Source organism: Lithobates pipiens, unplaced genomic scaffold, assembly GCF_037356315.1.
Source record: "Lithobates pipiens isolate NorthernLeopardFrog02 unplaced genomic scaffold, aLitPip1_a1.2 Scaffold_16, whole genome shotgun sequence".
Classification (NCBI taxonomy): Eukaryota; Metazoa; Chordata; class Amphibia; order Anura; family Ranidae; genus Lithobates; species Lithobates pipiens.
Window position 1 is genome coordinate 654,692,977 of NW_027507748.1, and position 20,225 is coordinate 654,713,201.

Genomic DNA, 20,225 nt, shown 5'->3' on the forward strand with positions numbered 1-20,225 from the left:
TTGCAAAATTTTATAACAAACTATTAAACGTGATTTTTATTTTTTTTGCATCTTTTTTTGTTTGTTTAGCAAAAAATAAAACTCCCAGCTGTAATTAAATACCACCAAAAGAAAGCTCTATTTGTGGGAAAAAAATTATAAAAATTTCATTTGGGTACAGTGTTGTATGCCCGCGCAATTGTCATTCAAAGTGCATCAGCGCTGAAAGCTGAAAATTGGTCTGGGCATGAGGGGGGTTTAAGTGCCCAGTAAGCAAGTGGTTAAAATCCATACCAGACTCAAAGGGAGTTGTTTAATAAAACTGGAGCATGCAAAATCTCGTGCAGCTCTGTAAAGAAACCAATCAGCTTCCAGGTTTTATTGCCAAAATATAATTGAACAAGCTGAAGTTAGAAGCTGATTGGTTACCATACACAGCTGCACCAGATTCTGAGATCCCTACTCATTTTAATAAATCTTCCCCAAAGTGCCTGGTACAGTAGGTGCCACCGATACTGTGCTGTTAGCGGCGAGATTGACACCTGTGAGCCCCGTCGCGGGAGCCAGCGCAGAGCTCTGATGCTCCTTCCGCTCGCCGCCCCCAATGGATACCTATGAATGTGCGGCATCTCGTGCGAGCGGCGAGCGCGAGAAGCACAGCCTCGCAGTGGTGATTTCCAGCGCAATCCCATCACGCTGGAAACATTATGGGCGGCAGGTACTGTATACTTTTTTTCTCATTCTTGCTGTAGGAGAGGCTATAGCAAAAAATTACAATAAGCCTAGGTTCACACTGGCAGCGGGTTAGAAATCACTTGCACAATTTCATACCCGCATGTCAGTCCAACTTCAGGGGTGATTTCAGAGACATCTGTGCATGAACCTGTCTATACAAATTGCACCCAGAAATCACCAAAAGTAGTACAAGAACTACTTTTGGGAATCGGTGCGGTGCTACAAAGTCGGCACCACGCCAATTCAGATGATGCCATTGCCGGCAATAGCCGCCGATTTGGCATGTGGTTTGACATGTCAAATCACATGCCAAATCATACCAATGTGAACCTAGGCGTATAAAGAGAAAAAAATAATCAGTTTAAATTGCCAGCAATTGATATTCGTTGCCAAAAAAAGCACACAAACCCCACCAAAGGTCCCCAAAAAGACATAGTCGACCCTTGGGGGAGGTATGTGTGCTTTTCTTTTTAAGATAGAAGCTGTCAGTGAAAGAAAGTCATGGCTGTTGCAGGGCTTTCTGTACATCACAGAGATGCCCAGCTTCACAGGCAGGGTTAGGCCACCCCCATGGCATATTGTTTTAAGGAATTCAACATTTCTAATGTATCACATTTAGAAAAAATCATTTCTCCTGGCCAAATGGAATAAAAAAAAAGTTTTTTACATTGGTACATGTTCTCCAGGGCAGTGCCCAACCCCCTTCCCCATGTCCACATGTGAAATCTTGAAACAATGAGACTCCACATGTAAGAATCCAAAACCACCTCACAGACAAGTGTGCCAGTTCCCTTATCGGTAATGATCTTCATATGATAAGAAATCAACAGGGCAGAAATCATCCAAATGGGGGGCCACCAATCAGGAAACCACCGCCTCCATGGTCCTTCACTGGTTATCCAAAGGCAGCACCTCAGAGTAATAAGGAGTAGGAGAAATAACAAAGGACCATTGAGTAGTATGCTAAAATCACATACTTTATTAAAAGCAGATATACTCACATAGGCAAAACACACCATAGACCAACAGCACGTGTACAACATCATATGCCACTGGCCTCACCCTACACAGGTTTCATCTGGTGTAATGGATGTCTTCAGGGGATAAAGACTGTTTACATTTTTTGAACAAGCATCAGGTACTGCAAGACCGGGAATGCATGGAAATGTGCACACACTCAGTCTAACCAGTAGGAGGGAACCTAGCCTTAATTGGAACTCAAGCTAAATCATTTTTCTTTTTCTCATGCGGTACTGCATACACCAGCAGTGGCACTGGAATGCATTATCTGAGTTTCCATTGATTCCTATGGGGAAAATCGCTTTAGCCCCATACACACTATCAGGTTTTCTGCTGATCTTTGTCTTCAGATTTACCAAAACCATATAATATGAGGTCAAACCTTAGGAGTTTCAATTTGTATGCAATCAGGCAGGCCCTTCTACTACATGGTTTTGGTAAATCTGAAGACAAAAAAATGCAGAAAATCTGATAGTGTGTATGATATGGTTTTGATATACGAGTGCTTTGGATTACAAGCATGCTTCCGGAACGAATTATGCTCGTAATCCAAGGTACTACTGTGTGTGTATATATATATATATATATATATATATATATATATATATATATATATATACACACACACACACACACACACACTATATTGCCATTGGGACACCTGCCTTTACACGCACATGAAATTTATTGCCATCAAAGTCTTAGTCCGTAGGGTTCAATATTGAGTTGGCCCATCCTTAACTGCTTTAACTCTTCTGGAAAGGCTGTCCACAAGGTTTAGGAGTGTGTCTATGGGAATTTTTGACCATTCTTCCAGAAGGGCATTTGTGAGGTCAGGCACTGATGGTGGACGCAAAGGCCTGATATATATATCTTTGATTTTATATAAATCTTTGCTGATTATTGAAGCAAAAGTGTGTTTTGTTATTTTATCTTTTAATGTGCTATTTGTTTTTATCCTGTTCATTCTGACTGTAGTTCTAGTTTAAAGGCATCACAGTGGCTGCCAGTGATTAGCATTTCCGCCTAGCAGCACAAGGGTTGTTGGTTCAAATCCAAACCATGGTGCTACCTGCCTGGAATTCTGCATGTTCTCTCTGTGCCTGCGTGGGTTTCCTCTGGGCACTCCAGTTTCCTCCCACACTACAAATACATGCTGGGAGGTTAATTGAATCCTGTCTAAATTGGCCTAATATATATGAATGTGAGTTAGGGACCTTAGATTGTAAGCTCCTTGAGGGCATGGACTGATGTGAATGTACCATATATATGTAAAGCACTGTGTAAATTGACAGTGCTATATATAAGTACCTATAATAAATAAAGTCATACAGCAGGGGTCGAGATTTTCTTTTAACCTCAGTTGCCTAAATCTATTGAAAATTTTGACTGGCAGTTTTCGCTAAAGAAAACTTTTGCTTTATAGACAGGCTGCAAACAAACATGCAGGCAGTGCTAGGCTTGCTAATTAAAAAAGTCAATTTTGCTTTGCAAGTTGAGTATCATAGTTGCAAAGTTTAATTAACTCAATAAACTTAAAAAAAACACCTGTAAAACCACAATAGTTTTCTATATTTATACATTTTAAACTGTTGCTAATAATGGGATCCTGACTTACCACTGTTGACTTTCATCTACCCCAACAAAAAAGAAGTGAAAGCCAAGGTGGTGGCACCTATGGCACTTTGAAGACAACAACAGGCTAGGACAGCAATATTCAATGGGAGACTGCTATATATATGTGGTAGCCATTACACCAGGATGGGTGACCTTGTACTGCAGGACTACTGGTGGACATTAGCATTAGTTTGCACAAGTCATGTTTTCCATCTTTGAGGCTTTTGGTTGATGAACTTTCCCATGCAAGAACAAATTTTGCTAAATGTTTGCACCCAGGTTGTAAGAAGCCAGCTCCCAGTTACTTTATTGCCTTATTTGTACAGTGTACGCTTTCATCCTAAAACAGTAAAATTTAGCTTGTCACTATATCATTTTGTTCACTTTTTCAAAAAGTGTGTTTCATTACACTTCTGTTACAGAACTAATGATCTATGCTTCTTCTACCATTCTAGGACAGCACAATTACCTGTGTGCTGGAAGGAATGACTGCATTGTTGATAAGATCAGAAGGAAGAATTGCCCTTCATGTCGGCTCAGGAAGTGCTGCCAGGCGGGCATGGCCCTAGGAGGTAAGGAATGTTTGTTTAATACAGAACATTTTTAGCCACGTTCACCCATGTAGTGTTATGTTCCTGACTGGTAGGGCTGGACACAGATCATTTTTGGAAAGCAAGCTTTGTCTGACAATAATGAAATTTGTCAGAACCGCGGGTGTTTATGAACAGTAATGGATTATAACAAGGGGCCCATCAGGATGCTTAAATAGTTCTGCATGACAGTGTTCTCCATAGTAAGCCAGTTTCTGTTTTGCAAGACTTTTGACTTTTTTTCAGAAGATGATTAGCAGCGGCAGAGTTTGTATTCATATCAATTTAATATTAATGTTGTAAAGGAGTCCCGTGATAAGTTTTGTTGTATGTACACAATGACAATAAGAGCCGGTTCACACGGGGCACCACGACTTGCGGCGCGACTGCCTCAGGCAACCTGCACGCGACTTCAGCGGTGGCTTGCAAAATTACTTCTGTATAGAAGTCACTGCAAGTCGCCTGAAGTCGGCCCACAAGTAGTGCAGGAACCTTTTTCTAAGCCGGAGCGACTTGAGTCGTTCCTATTAGAACGGTTCCATAGTACAGAACGAGATGCAATTTGTCAGGCGGCTAAGTCACCTGACAAGTCGCCCCTGTGTGAACCGGCTCTAAAGTCTTATCTTGTTATCTAAGGCAGGGGCTGCAAACTACAGCCCCTGGGCCACATCCAAACTGCTACAAAATTGTTAATAGAGCACAACTGTCAGTATCATATGCTTAATGTGCTCAGATTGAGAATTCAGGTCAGCAGAGGCTGCCTATTGTCCCCTAAATTTCCCCCACAGTTTTCAGAACACGCTCCCTCCCTTTGCTGTATTATCCCCCTAGTTAGTTGCTAGGGCCGCCATGTCCTGGCAATGAATGTTGTGCTTACCCAAGCATTCACAGCAGGAGGAACTTTGGACCTTTCCCTGTCCATGCAAGCGTCAGCTCCAGACTCCTGCCACTGTAAACCTTATAATAGTAAGGGGGACTCTGATAGGGACACTGATGTAAGTTGGGACTCTAATGGGAACCTGATATCAGGGAGCATGCTGATGGGAACCTTGATGCACGGGGGAGATCTATTGGTGATACTGATGTAAAGGGAGACTCTGATGTAAGGGTGATGCTGACGGGGACCTTGATGTTAGGGGGGAATTATTCATTTCCCTCATACTGAAACTATTGGATACCGAATATCTAAGGTACTTCTGCCTCTGAGTGCATGCATCTCATTGTTTCTGCTTCATTCAGGATGTGGATCTGTGCTTTGCAAACCACTCCTGCTGCGTTTTGAATATTCCTCCATCAGTTGTCAGATCACCAGTCATCAGTGGACAGGTCCAATATGAGGGAGCAAAGCCATATTCCTATACCTGATATGGCCTCCACCATACAAAGTGCAGGACAAGGAATGGTAAATCAATAATGGAGAAATGAGCAGATGTATGAAGCCTCTAGGTAAGGCACTGGTCCTTGCTTGCATTTTTTAGGCACAGCTTCTGGAGTTCTTTTACAGAGATCCTGATAGCTATTTTTTTTTTTTAAGTTCCCTGAAACAAGAATTTAACAAGGAAAATTTTATCTTGACCAAACTGGGTCATGAATTTTGCATTAGATATAAGACTAGTTTGTAAACAACTCCGTTTGGTTCTTGTTACCCGCAACAACCATTGATTTCAGATTCCCTGTGAAAATTCTCTCCAGCCTTCTGCCAGTTCTGTTACGATTGTGTTGTTGTGATTATTCCTTGCACTTGATTGATCATTCACAGTTGCACAATGCTGCAGGCAGGTGTAATCAATTGCAGTTAATCATGGGGCACTCACAGCAGGTTGAAAACCTGGGTCACAGATACCTGCTTTGATTTCAGGGTGATTTCTGGGCATGTGGCTTAAGTGCCTAAACTCACCTCTAAATCACCCACAGGGTTGGGTCCTAACCATTACTGAAGGATACAGTGGGGAAAATAATGATTTATTCCCCTGCCGATTTTGTAAGTTTGCCCACTTACAAAGAAATGAAGGGTATATAATTTTTACCATAAGTGTATTTTAAATTATAGAAACAGAATATCAACCAAAAATCCAGAAAAAAACACGATACAAATGTTATAAATTGAGTGAGTAAATAAGTATATGATCCCCTACCAACCAACAATAATTCTGGCTCCCACAGACTGGCTATAGTATGTGCTCATGTGGTAAACAGATTAGTCCTGGTAATTTAAGAAGGTGCTCCTAACAACAGCTCGTCATGTGTAATAAGCCCTTGTACACACGGTCGGAGATTCTGACGGAATGTGTCCTATCGGACCGTTTTGTCGGATAATCTGACTGTGTGTGGTCTCCATCGGACTGTTTCCGTTGGAGTATCCGAAGGACCAAGTTTTCCAACTTGTCCGTAAAGTTTTCCGACAAAATGCTCCGATCGGACATACTACGATCATGTGTAGCCTACTCTGATGGACAAAGTGCCACACATGCTCAGATCAAATTCCTAGACCAAAGCTATTGGCTACTAGCCTGAAAGTAGTCCCATCCTAACGAAATAATGTCATCACGTTATGTACAATCGGATTTTCCGACAACTTTGTCCGACCGTGTGTATGCAACAGTTTCGGACAAAATCCGTCGGACAAAATCCAACGGATTTGGTTGTCAGAATGTCCGACCGTGTGTACAAGGGCTAAAAGACACCCGTCCACAGAATCTCTTTCTTCCATTCAAACCCACCATCATGGGCAAGACCAAAGAGATGTCAAAGGATGTCAGGGACAAGATTGTAGACCTGCACAAGGCTGGAAATGGCTACAAGACCATCAGCAAGAAGCTTGGTAAGGAGACAACTGTTGGAACGATTATTCGCAAATCAAGGAAATACAAATTAACTATCAATCGCCCTCGGTCTGGAGCTCTATGCAAGATTTCACCTCATGGGGTAAGGATGATCATGAGAACAGTTAGGGATCATCCCAGAACTACACGGGAGGAGTTTGTTGTGAATGATCTCAAGGCAGTTGGGACCGCAGTCACCAAACAAACCATTACTAACACAATATGCCACCATTTATTGAAATCCTGCAGCGCTCACAAGGTCCCCCTAGTCAAGAAGGCACATGTACAGTCCCATCTGAAGCTTGCCAATGAACAAGCTACCTAGCTCCCTGGTCATCAACACTGTTGCTCTCTTTCGTCTTTTGCTTCCCAGTGAACAGAAAATGCCAACTTGGCTGTACAGGCTTCTAATTTGAGACACGCCATCTCACAGGACCCGGGCTCTGCGTTTTTCTACTGCTTCCTTGGTTCTCTGACTCCCAGCTCTGTGCTGCACAGGCCCACACTCTGATCTTTTAATAGGCGCACCCCTGACCCGTGGCTGCAACTTCCTGTCTCCAAAATGGGAGCCCTGAGCTATACTCAGGCCTTGCTTATAACGACCCTGCACACTTGTGTACTCACAATGGCTGCAGGCACCCAGCAAAACCTGGACATGGGATTGAGGCTGCATTAACACCTGAGCGTTTGAAAGTTGCACGTTTTCACAGCGATTTTGCCATGTCTTCGCCGCAATTTTGTTCAGATCACCAATGTAAAAGGCAAAAAAACACCTGTAATCTGCCCAAAGCAGCTCATGCTCTTTTTTGAGCTTAGGTCTTTTTTCAGGCATTTTGCTTCAGGTGACAAAATGCTCAGATTTGAACAAATGCCATTGAAATTCATGGGATTTTGCTTATTGGCAGTTTTTCGGATGTTTTAAGAGCGTTTTATGAGCTGAAAACGCTCAGGTGTGAATGCAGCCTTAAAGTTTAGTCCCACCCAAGACACTTTAGAACCTTCAAGCTCCAGGCCTTGATCTGGAACTACCAATACCAGAGGAAACTTACAACACTGTTTTCTCCACTCACTATAAACATGCTGGATCTTTACAAACTGAAACTTTGAGAATCCTGTGTCATCTTTACATCCCTTTCCTAATCTCACACCGTAGCAGGGCCTTGCACTGTCACATTACATACAGTGTGTGTGTGTGTGTGTGTATATATATATATATATATATTGTAGACATGTCACTGGAGAAGTGATCGAGGGGGTGTACATCTCACCTAGGTTGCTACACAGTGTGAGATGGTAAATCCAGGATGGATCAGTTTCTCAGCAGCGATATGCTGCTGAGTTGTTATTTAATTTTGCCGGGCCTGGGTTTATATGGAATGGCAGGTAGGTTTGGTAGAGGGACCTGTCATTCCACATCCCCCGATCCAGTTCTGGGTTTGGGATCAGGTGAGCTTTGATCCTAATTAGCCTGGGAAGCTAAAGGCACTGCAGGGTCTGCAGGTGGTTGCTCTCAGCCAGGGAATGAACAATCTGTGTGTTGAAGGAAGCTGCAAGCACAGCCACTGCTGGAGCTAAAACTCACCCTGCGATATCCAGGCGAAAGACGCTGTGTTTGTAAGTGTCAGATAGGTGAGCAGAACCTGTTAGTAAGCGCCCAGCCGGGCTAGGACTTTTATTTTTGTTGTACTTAGAAAGCACGGTGTTGCTGTATATTTTGTTTGCTGGACTGTTTGTACCACGAATAAACGCCAAGATCTGCTTTATAAATTCCAAGTCTGCTGTGAACTGTGTCCAAACACACCCTACCCCGGGAAGATCCCTTACAATTGGTGGAGGTAGCGGGCAACGCGGTTGCTAGGGGCAACGGTGTGGACAGACTTGGCTACAGCTGCTGATGTCCTGAGTGAAAGCTGCAACTACACTCCAAGAACAGTCCAGCAACATGGAGGAGATGCTGAAGCAGTTTATGCAAGTGAGTTTGCAACAACAGCAGGCTCAGACAGAGGCCAATAGACGACATGAACAGTCCATGGCTGCACAACAGCAGGCTCAGACAGAGGTCAATAGACGACATGAACAGTCCATGGCTGCACAACAACAACTTATCGAGCACCTGATAGCAAATCGAGAGGCGCCTGTGGTGATGGGAGCCGCTCCAGAGATTTTTTTGGGAGAAGGACTGTGCAGAAAGCGCTGCAAAAGATGACTGCTGAGGACGATGTTGAAGCCTATCTAACAGTATTTGAGCGCGTGGCTGAGCGAGAGAAGTTACCAGCCGCTGAGTGGGCAGAGGTAATTGCGCCCTATTTAACAGGTGAACCTCAAAAGGCCTACTATGACCTCAGTGAGCAAGAGGTTAAGGACTATACTCGGCTAAAAGAGGAGATACTTGCCCGACTAGGAGTTACTACTGCAGTCCGTGCCCGGAGGGTACGCAACTGGAGCTACAGTCTGGACAAATCAGCGAGGTCCCAGATGTATGACCTAATCCATTTGGCAAGAAAGTGGTTGGAGCCAGACACTTCTACTCCTGCACAAATCCTAGAGAAGGTCGTGATGGATCGCTACCTCCGAGCACTTCCTACTGACCTGCAACGCTGGGTGGGACAAGGTGATCCTAAGAATGCCAACGAACTTGTCAACCTTGTGGAGAGGTTCCAGGCGACTGAGGACTACCTCCGTGATGTTCCTGCAGAATCTTCACCTCCCCGGAGCGCCAGATCTGTGCCGTCAGCTGGTAAGAGACTTCCATCTATTGGGGGAGTGTGGAGGGGTGCTGATGGAGGGAAAAGGGCTCAAGTGGTGTCTCAGGGACAAAAGACTGGTGATGGTCCCGGGTGGCTAAGGGGCTCTGAAAAGGACTCCTTGCCAAAGAGACCAGGCCCTATCCAGTGTTGGAGATGCCATGAGGCGGGACACGTGTCGGCCCATTGCCCTCTTACCTCTGAACCCATGGAATGTGACGCTAGCCGGCGTCAGTCGCTATTTGCGGAACCATCTTGTGCTGCAGTTCCTGGACTAGAGACTGAACCGCAAATCTGCGACATCACAATCAATGACTTTCCTGTTAAAGCGTTAATGGACTCAGGAAGCCTCGTAACCTTGGTGCATGCTAGCCTGGTGACTGGGGACTTAGAGTCTAAAAAGCATATGAGCGTTGTGTGTATACATGGTGATACAAAAGTGTACCCTATAGTGCTGGCTAAAGTCGGGACTGAACAAGGCACAGTCCAATATGAAGTGGGTGTGGTTAAAAACCTCATGCATAATGTAATATTGGGGCGCGATTTTCCTTTATTCTGGGCTCTCTGGGAAAAAAGAAAAATCCCCAAAAGGAGTGAGGATACCTCTAAGGGGGTTGCCTTGTCCACTGTGAATGATAAAAGTGTACAGGATGAAAATGATTGTTTTCCTTTGCAGGTCCTGGCTGGGGAGGAGGAGGCTCCTCCCACTGAGCAAAATATACTAGACTTAGAGGTGTCTAGCGATAATTTTGGGGCTGCACAATTACAGGACCCCACTCTCAAAAATGCGAGAGAGCAGGTGGCTGTTATGAACGGGGTACCTCAGGAACCAGATGCTGAAAAAAGATTTCCACATTTTTCGGTGACTAATGATCTTTTCTATAGAGTCAATAAGGTTAAGGATGAGATTGTGGAACAGCTTCTGGTACCTAAGCCGTACCGGCGTCAGGTGCTTGACATGGCACATAACCATGTTCTTGGGGGACACTTGGGGACTGACAAAACGCGAGAGAGGGTTCTCCAGAGGTTTTTTTGGCCGGCCATATATGATGACATTAAAAAATACTGTGAGTCGTGCCCCACATGTCAGGTTAGTGCCCCAGTGTCACATTTTCGCAGTCCTTTGGTTTCGCTCCCTATTATAGAGGTGCCTTTTGAGCGTATTGCCATGGATTTAGTGGGTCCCATTGTAAAGTCAGCTAGAGGACACCAGTATATTTTGGTAGTCCTGGATTATGCGACCCGCTATCCTGAGGCTGTACCCTTAAGAAACACTGCATCTAAAACAATTGCACGTGAGTTGTTTTATATGTTCTCTAGGACTGGGATCCCCAAAGAAATCCTAACTGACCAAGGTACGCCATTTATGTCGAAAGTAATGAAGGAATTATGCAGACTATTTAAAATCTCACACATTCGTACCTCTGTATACCACCCCCAGACGGACGGATTGGTGGAGAGATTTAATAAAACTTTGAAACATATGTTGAAGAAAGTGGTGGCAAAAGATGGGCGTGACTGGGATCATTTATTACCCTACCTCATGTTTGCTATTAGGGAGGTGCCCCAAGCGTCCACAGGGTTCTCACCATTCGAGTTGGTCTATGGTCATCACCCTAGGGGTCTACTAGACATTGCAAAAGAGACATGGGAGAATGAGTCCACCCCATACAAGAGTGTTATTGAGCATGTAGCACAAATGCAGGACCGTATAGCCACTGTAATGCCCCTGGTAAGGGAACACCTCCAGAGGGCTCAAGAGGCCCAAAGTAGAATTTACAACCGGTCCGCAAGAATCAGGACATTCAACCCAGGCGATAGGGTCCTTATACTAGTCCCCACTGTTGAGAGTAAATTCTTGGCGAAGTGGCAAGGTCCCTATGAAATTGTTGAAAAGGTCAGTGAGGTGAACTACAAGGTGCACCAACCAGGTAGAAGGAAGCCTTTCCAGGTTTATCACATAAACTTGATCAAGCCCTGGAAAGACAGGGAATCCTTGGTGGCGACAAATACTGTTAATAATTTGTCACCACCAATCCCTCCAGTCAAGGTAGGTGATACTCTATCAGTGTCACAGAAACAGGAGGCTCAGGAATTTTTACAGAAAAACAAAAACAAGTTCTCTGACCTCCCAGGGCGTACACACCTCATCCATCATCACATTGAAACTGAGCCTAGAAGCAGAGTAAACCTTAAGCCCTATAGGATACCCGAGGCACGTAGGGAAGCCGTATCTGCCGAGGTAAAACGTATGCTTGCTCTGGGGGTAATTGAGGTGTCACAGAGTGAATGGTCCAGCCCAATTGTGCTAATCCCAAAGCCCAATGGAACTTGGAGGTTCTGTAACGATTTCAGAAAGTTGAATGAGATCTCCAAGTTCGATGCGTATCCTATGCCCAGGGTAGATGAGTTGATTGAGAAGTTGGGTAACGCCAGGTACATAACCACCCTCGATCTCACAAAGGGCTACTGGCAGATTCCACTTTCTGGTGAGGCTAAAGAGAAAACTGCATTCTCCACCCCTGATGGGCTATTCCAGTATGTAGTGATGCCATTCGGGTTACATGGAGCGCCTGCAACTTTCCAGAGGTTGATGGACTTGATTCTGCGACCACATCGTGATTACTCAGCTGCCTACCTCGATGATGTGGTCATTTTTAGCCCTGATTGGGAAAGTCACCTCTGTAAGGTACAGGCCGTGTTGGATGCCATAAGTGATGCGGGGTTGACCATAAATGCAGAGAAGTGTGCTCTAGCCCTAGAAGAGGCCAAATATCTAGGCTACATTATTGGGAGAGGGTTGATTAAGCCACAGCTAAATAAAATTGAGGCAATACAGAATTGGCCTAAACCCCTGACAAAGAAACAGGTTAGAGCTTTCCTGGGTATTACGGGGTATTACCGTAGATTTGTGCCGAACTTTGCCTCAGTTGCTGCTCCACTAACTGACTTGACAAAGGGCAGAAAGACAGCAATGGTCACGTGGACCCCAGAGGCCGAGAAGGCTTTCCAAAGCCTTAAGTCGGCCTTGTGCCAACCACCTGTCTTAGTTACCCCCGATTTCAGGCGAGAATTTCTGGTCCAGACAGATGCCTCTAACACAGGCTTAGGTGCAGTACTCTCACAAGTAGTGAATGGTGAGGAGCATCCAGTGACGTACTTGAGTAGAAAACTAACCCCGGCCGAGAAAAATTATGCCATTGTGGAGCGAGAATGTTTGGCAGTAAAGTGGGCCCTAGAATCGTTAAAGTATTACTTGCTAGGCAGGAAATTCAAGTTGGTGACAGACCATGCCCCCCTAACATGGATGAAGTTAAACAAGGAGAGAAATGCAAGAGTGACTAGATGGTTTCTCTCCCTACAAAACTTTAATTTCACTGTGGAACACAGGCCAGGGAAATTACAGCCAAATGCTGACGCATTGTCAAGGGTAAGTTGTCTGTGGGGACAAAAGGCTCAGCCCTCCGGTCTGAAAAAGAGGGGGGGGATATGTAGACATGTCACTGGAGAAGTGATCGAGGGGGTGTACATCTCACCTAGGTTGCTACACAGTGTGAGATGGTAAATCCAGGATGGATCAGTTTCTCAGCAGCGATATGCTGCTGAGTTGTTATTTAATTTTGCCGGGCCTGGGTTTATATGGAATGGCAGGTAGGTTTGGTAGAGGGACCTGTCATTCCACATCCCCCGATCCAGTTCTGGGTTTGGGATCAGGTGAGCTTTGATCCTAATTAGCCTGGGAAGCTAAAGGCACTGCAGGGTCTCCAGGTGGTTGCTCTCAGCCAGGGAATGAACAATCTGTGTGTTGAAGGAAGCTGCAAGCACAGCCACTGCTGGAGCTAAAACTCACCCTGCGATATCCAGGCGAAAGACGCTGTGTTTGTAAGTGTCAGATAGGTGAGCAGAACCTGTTAGTAAGCGCCCAGCCGGGCTAGGACTTTTATTTTTGTTGTACTTAGAAAGCACGGTGTTGCTGTATATTTTGTTTGCTGGACTGTTTGTACCACGAATAAACGCCAAGATCTGCTTTATAAATTCCAAGTCTGCTGTGAACTGTGTCCAAACACACCCTACCCCGGGAAGATCCCTTACAATATATATATATATATATATATACATACATACAGTATATATTTTTTTTTATGAGGGTATCGTGTCCTACAGCTGAATCAAGATTTATCTGAATTGCTTATGCAGATACTGCTGGCCAGTAACTCTCCTGATCCAGCAATTCTATTCTCTACACAGATTGATACAGGAAAGGTCTACTTTGAATCCATTCACATTCTTATTTTAACTGAAGCCCTGATGAAAGGGTTTTTTTCTGACCCCCAAATCACATTTGCTGTTTTTTAGTATAAACTAATAAAATAATTTTGACTCTTATTCTTTGGTCTGGCTATCCTTCCATTAGTGTACCCTAATCAGACTTGGCACTACACTGGCACAGTTGAGAAGACTCCAGGAATTCTGATGATAATATCTCTACTAGGGTGCCCCTGAAAGTTAAAACAAGGCCTGATGTAATTTAAATTGACAGGAACTATGTACAGCGGGTCTCCAAACTTTTCAGCATAAGCGCCACGTGTACACATTTTTGTGGGCTGAAAAAATCAGAAAGAAAACGAAGAATAAACAATAAACAAAGAAACAAATAATAAATGAAATAATGCATTTTACTTGGCTCTTTTTGGAATTTGCATGATATGATTCAGAAGAAAAGAAAAAGAGCAAAGTCCCCAATTACATCAGGGTCCCCATCAGAATCACCTTTACGTCAGATTCCACCTTGGGGGTCCCTCTTACATCTGAGTCTTCATGAGAGTTGCCCATTATATCAGGGTCTCCATCAGCATCCCCCTTACATCAGGGTCTGCATCAGCATCCCCCTTACATCAGGGTCTCCATCAGAGCCACCCTTAAAACAAGGTCCCCATCAGAGCCTCCCTTATATCAGGATCTAAATCAGAAGTCCCCCTTACATTAGTGTCCTCATCAGAGTATTTATCAGAGACCTCTTACATCTGGGTCCCCATCACAGTCCCCATTACATCAGGGTCTCTATCAATGGAGACCAATTGATCTGGATCCTCAGTCTGTGTATATCAGCTACAGGTTGGATATAATCTTGTAGATGGCCAGATGTGGCCTGCAGGCCATAGTATGGAGACCTCTGTAGTACAATATCAGCTGCATTCAATTACCGTATATACTCGAGTATAGGCCGACCCGAATATAAGCCGAGGCCCCCAATTTACCACAAAAAAACTGGGAAACTTATTGACTCGTGTATAAGCCGAGGGTGAGACATGCCTGTCCATCCCTGTGTGTCCGTCAATCCCTGTGTGTCCATCCCTGTGTGTCCGTCCATCCCTGTGTGTCCGTCCATCCCTGTGTGTGCAGCCTTGTGTGTCGAGCCTACCTGTGTCCCGAGCCTGCGTCCCGAGCCTGTGTGCTTCTGCCATGCCAGGATCGCCGCTCTTCTCGTCTGACAGATGGCGTCGGCGCCTCGGCGGCCATTCCACTGTTCAAAAGCCGCGCCTCCGTCTGTGATAGGCGGAACACTCAATTTCCCAGCAGTCTGTGTTCCGCCTATCACAGACATCCTCTCATCCTCGTCCGTAGTATGAGGATGAGCGGATGTCCGTGATAGGCGGACCACTGACTGCTGGGAAATTGAGTGTTCCGCCTATCACAGACAGGGAGGCGCAGCTTTTGAATAGTAGAATGGCCGCCGTCTGTCTGCTCGACACGCTGATCGGGCAGCCAGACGGCGATGACTCGAGTATAAGCCGAGGGGGGCACTTTCAGCCTCAAAAAAGAGGCTGAAAATCTCGGCTTATACTCACGTATATACGGTAATTGTGTTCCTGTGTAAAAATCCAAATATTTGCAGCACATCCTTGCTAACTGCAGTTTATAGAAGAGATTTTCTATGACAGCAATAATTTTTCATGACACAAAACTGTGAGCAAGTCACAATGTTCCAGTGTTGTATTGCTGTTTGTCAGTTTCTCTTGGCTACAGGTTCACCATAAATCATTTGATAGAATCACTGTGCAAGCTTCTACTGAGCGCCTGTCATACAAACTCTGCAAACATTGTTATCATCCCTGTCTCATGTAGAATGAAAGCAACTTAAAGAAAAAATCATTAGTTTGCTGAGCTAGACTTTTTAAAATGTCTTTTGTCTACATTAAAACTTGTTGTTGTTGTTACCAGTATATGACTGGGAATGGGAGACTTCGTATTTTTAGGAAGTACGTATTTTGTGTTACACAGTCCCATAGATAGTCTGGTTGAAAAAAGGTACATGTCCACCTAGTTAACCCAATAGAAAAAATAAAAGACCTTACACACAGTGCCAGATTTAGACCCTGGGGGGCCCAGGGCAATTCATGTTCCGTGGCCCCTCAACACAGAAATTAAATTATATAGCAAATAAAAAAGTGAACTGAAAATTCAGATTTTTCTCTTCAATTTTATTGACTGTAAGAATACACGTTACATAAGGTAATTGGAAGTGGCAAGTCATGCATCGCACAACAATAAGTCTTTCTTTCTGCACATAGCATCAGCAAAATCTTTGACTTAATCCAGGCATAAATGGATCAAATTTCAGCTGGTTTAGCATGGACCAGTTGATATTCAAACCATCGATCGATTTGGGTACAGCAAGCCTGTCAGACCCTTTACATGTGATTTCTGCCAGCAGCTATAACCACTAGCAATAATCATTGTGTTCTGCCAGCCAGGAAGGCTTCCAACCCCCCTCCCTCATTGGTAGAACACAATGGTGTTACAGACGGCATTCCACAATCAACACTGAATGTGTTGATGTGGGAATGAAACGATTTTCTTTCCTTCCACCTATGATGGAAGGAAAACAGATTGCATAATCTATGGGTTACCTAACTCATCAAACTGGATCATCTTGTGGACACTGCTCTCTACAGCCAGTAGACATAGAGCACTTAGTCTTTTATGGGTCATCGTTAGAGATTTAAAATTTTCAGAAATGTTGAAGCCATGGGAAAAAAACTTTTTTCCTTTTTTATTTTTTTCCAGGAAAAAAATTAAATTTTTTGAACAATTTAAAAAAATTCAGAGTGGAGTAGTTGTACAAATAAAGGCATTTTGTTACACTAGGAACATGAAATGCAGCATATATAAAAGTATTATGCTTGAAATTAAAGTACAGCTTATTGAGTAAGTAAACAAAGCTTTTTTTCTCATCTAATTTGTTTATCATTTTTTGAATATAACAAAGATTGACAAATTGAGCAAATACAAGGATGGTGGTACAGTAATCAAATAACAAAAAAGCTAAACATATCGATTTATGAACAGGATATGATGAGTACATAACAGTGTAAAAATGTAAAGCAACGATAAAACCAATAAAGTATTACATCAAAAGCATTAGAAAATTCCATCAGATGGAAAAAAGGTAAGCTAATGACTATTGGTTCGTTTTGCAAGAGCAGTAATAGGGATATCAATCTAAAAGGTATATATTAAATACAGAAGAGATAATGTATATATCACACAATATTAAAAGAAAGGTAGAAAACAAAAAATAGGAGTAGATAGAGAGACGAGGGTAGAAAAAAGGGGGGGGGGGGGTTACAAGTGGTGCTGCGATCCCAAATGTATAGAAATGATAGTTGAGGCAAATAAAGTTAAATTACCAAGGCAATAATAGTGTGTCATTAAAGTCTGGAGGTAAACAATGCTTAAGCCAGAGTTTCACAAATTGACCACTTCGATCTCTTTTGTTTGCTTCCATTTTAGCATGAATAAGAGCTTTATTTGTTCTGTGTATGGTTTCAGCTAGAATTAAATATTTATTTTTCCATGCCTTAGCAAAGGTTCTGATTCTGTGTGATCCCATCAGGTTTTGGGTTTAATAGGTCTGTAGCAGGATTGGGCTGTATAGGTGTTTAAAAAAAGGTTTTTAAAAACTGCTTTCCAGAATTGTTGGGCAATTGGGAAATCACACCAAATATGAAGTTGAGTGCCAGACTCTGAACAGCCATGAAAACAAACTCCAGGGTAATCAGAAGCATATTTCGATATTCTAGCGGGAACCAAATACCAACGGGTTACCACATTAAAACTAATTTCCATAACAGCAACATTATTAGAAGAAGCCGACTTAGTGGTGGACTACATGCTAAACAATTCAATAGCATTAAATGAGCGATTAAGGTCTAGTTTCGATTTGGGGACATATGAGGGGGACCAGTGTTAGTACTAGCTAAAATGTACTGAAACAAGTCTTCTAGCATGAGGGACAGATATACATATGCGTTCAAAACATCACATCTGGGATAGTTGGGAGTTGGAATTGAGAAAAGGTTAGAAAAAAAATTTGATTTGCAAATATTAGAACAGTTACGACTGAGGAAGTTCAAATGTATCACACAAAGTAGGAAAAGAATGTAAGGAGGAGGCAGATACCAACTTATATAAACGGGATAAATTAGCTGTATTCCATGCTTTGAAAGAATTAGGAGCGATCCAGGCAGGGTAAAAAGTGGGATTTTTAAGAAAAGAAAGGAGCAGTAAGTGATGAGATTGAAGGCCAAGAGAAGTTTTGAATCTATCCCAGATGGATAAAGAATATTTTGTGATAGGATTGCGAATAAAAAAAGTATGATCAGTTGTTCTTAACCATAACATGTTAGATACTGAAATAGTGTCACAGTCAATAGACTCAATTGTTACCCATAAAATAATTTCTTTGATCGCATGGTATTTTTATAAATGTGGAAGGTGTGCAGCGTGATAGTAAGCAGAAATATTTGGGAGACCTAAACCTCCGTAGCATTGTGAGAGATAGAAAGTGGATTTAGAGGTTCGAGGTTTTGTTTTACTCCAGATAAAGGAGATAATTCTGCGCTGTAAAAAAATTTATGGAACTGGGTTGAGCAGGACTCTAAAAAGATATAAAAACTTGGACAGTATAGCCATCTTATTTAAATTGATTTTGCCTATCCAGGATAGAGGGATAAAGGACCATTGAGATAATTCAGTAACCTGTTTTAGTAATGAAGGTAAATTAGCTGAGTATACGCTAGTTATCTTAGGAGGGAGTTGTATTCCTAGGTATAGAAGTCTATGAGGTGTCCAAGAGAAGGGAAGTGAATCTTTAGCAAGTTGAAGGTTTGAAGGAAGGAAATGTCGAGTGTAGTTGATTTTTAATAGTTAACTGTTAACCCCCGGAATGTGTGCAAAATGGTTTAGGACAGAGAGGAGATTAGGTGCTGTGATATGGGGAAATGACATGAAGAGTAAGATGTCATCTTCAAAAAGACATATTTTATGATGACATCCAGCTAATTCAATACTTTAAATGTTTGGATCAGATCTCATTAAATGGGCCTAGGGTTCAATAAAGAGTGCAAATAGAAGGAAAGAAAGAGGACATCCTTGACAGGTGTCTCTTCCAATAGGGAAAGGGTCTGAATTAAAACCAGCATATTTGATAAATGCATTCGACTTGTCATATAAGGGTGAAATCCACCTCAAAAATTGCGGTCCAACCCCCCATTTTTGAAGAATATATTGCAAGTATGGCAATGAGACAGTGTCAAATGCTTTTCTTATATCGAGTGATAGTTGAGATATGATGCTTGCTGGATAAGGTTCCCTCGAATTACAGGTTTATGGGCTTCCCAAAGAGAGGGGAAATATCTGCAGAAGTTGTATTCATGAAATAGTCATTGAGAGTACGTTTAATATATATAGACAATGGAGTGTGTGAGTTAGAATGGAATCATTAATGCACCAAGACGAATCCTGGGATCTCGGGATAGAGGAGGAAATGGTAGTACAAACGACATTATGATCGGACCAAGTAAAGGACGTAATAACTGATGATAGGATTTCTGGGGCCATGCCAACACTTCGGAAGATATGATCAATCCTAGAAAACAATTTTTGTTGATGGAAGTAATATCTAAAGCATTTACAAGTGGATTTAGCTCACGCCAAGAGTCTAGGATGTGATGCTTAGAGATAAGTTGCTAAAATTAAAGCTTAGGGGAACAGGAGGAGGGAGAAGGGGGAGACTTATCCAAGAAGGGAAAAGAACTTGGTTTGAGTCTACACATAATATCACTGTACCTAACTTGTGTGAATCAATTGCATGAAAAAGATGGGAAAGAAATGATAATGGATGTTTATTAGGAGCATACTATGATACAATGGTTACAGCAACATCAGAAATGTGCCCAATAACAATGAGGTAGCGGCCTCCAGGATCTTTAATTTCAGGTAAAAGTACAAATGGGGTTGTATGGTTAATAGCTATAAAGCCTTGTACACACGGTCGGAGAATCCGTCGGAATGCGTCTTATCGGACCGTGTCGTCAGATAATCCGACTGTGTGTGGTATGCATCGGACTGATTCTGTCCGAATCTCCGTCCGACCCAATTTTCCAACATGTTGGAAATATTTCCCGACCAACTGGGCCGGACGGACCTAATCCGATCATGTGTAGAGCATTTTCATCGGACCAAGTGCCACGCATGTTCACATTCAAATTCCGACACGGAAGCGCTCATTCAGGTAAAACTACTGCTCGTAAGCGATATAGCACATTCGTCACGCTGCAATGTTAAAAAATCATTCATCAAGCGCATTCTCTTGTTCTTTACAATGCTGCAAGAACCAACTTCTTTTGATGCTCATAGTCACACACACTTCTCCC

General features: G+C 43.0%; 1 protein-coding gene across 1 annotated transcript in view; it reads left to right on the forward strand.

Moving 5' to 3' along the window:
* PGR (progesterone receptor) overlaps positions 1–20,225 on the forward strand; it is a 194,626-nt gene that overhangs the window by 69,810 nt on the left and 104,591 nt on the right. Inside the window, exon 3 of the mRNA XM_077484402.1 lies at positions 3,807–3,923. Coding sequence (XP_077340528.1) covers positions 3,807–3,923 — 117 coding nt within the window. The remainder of the gene's footprint in view (positions 1–3,806; positions 3,924–20,225) is intronic.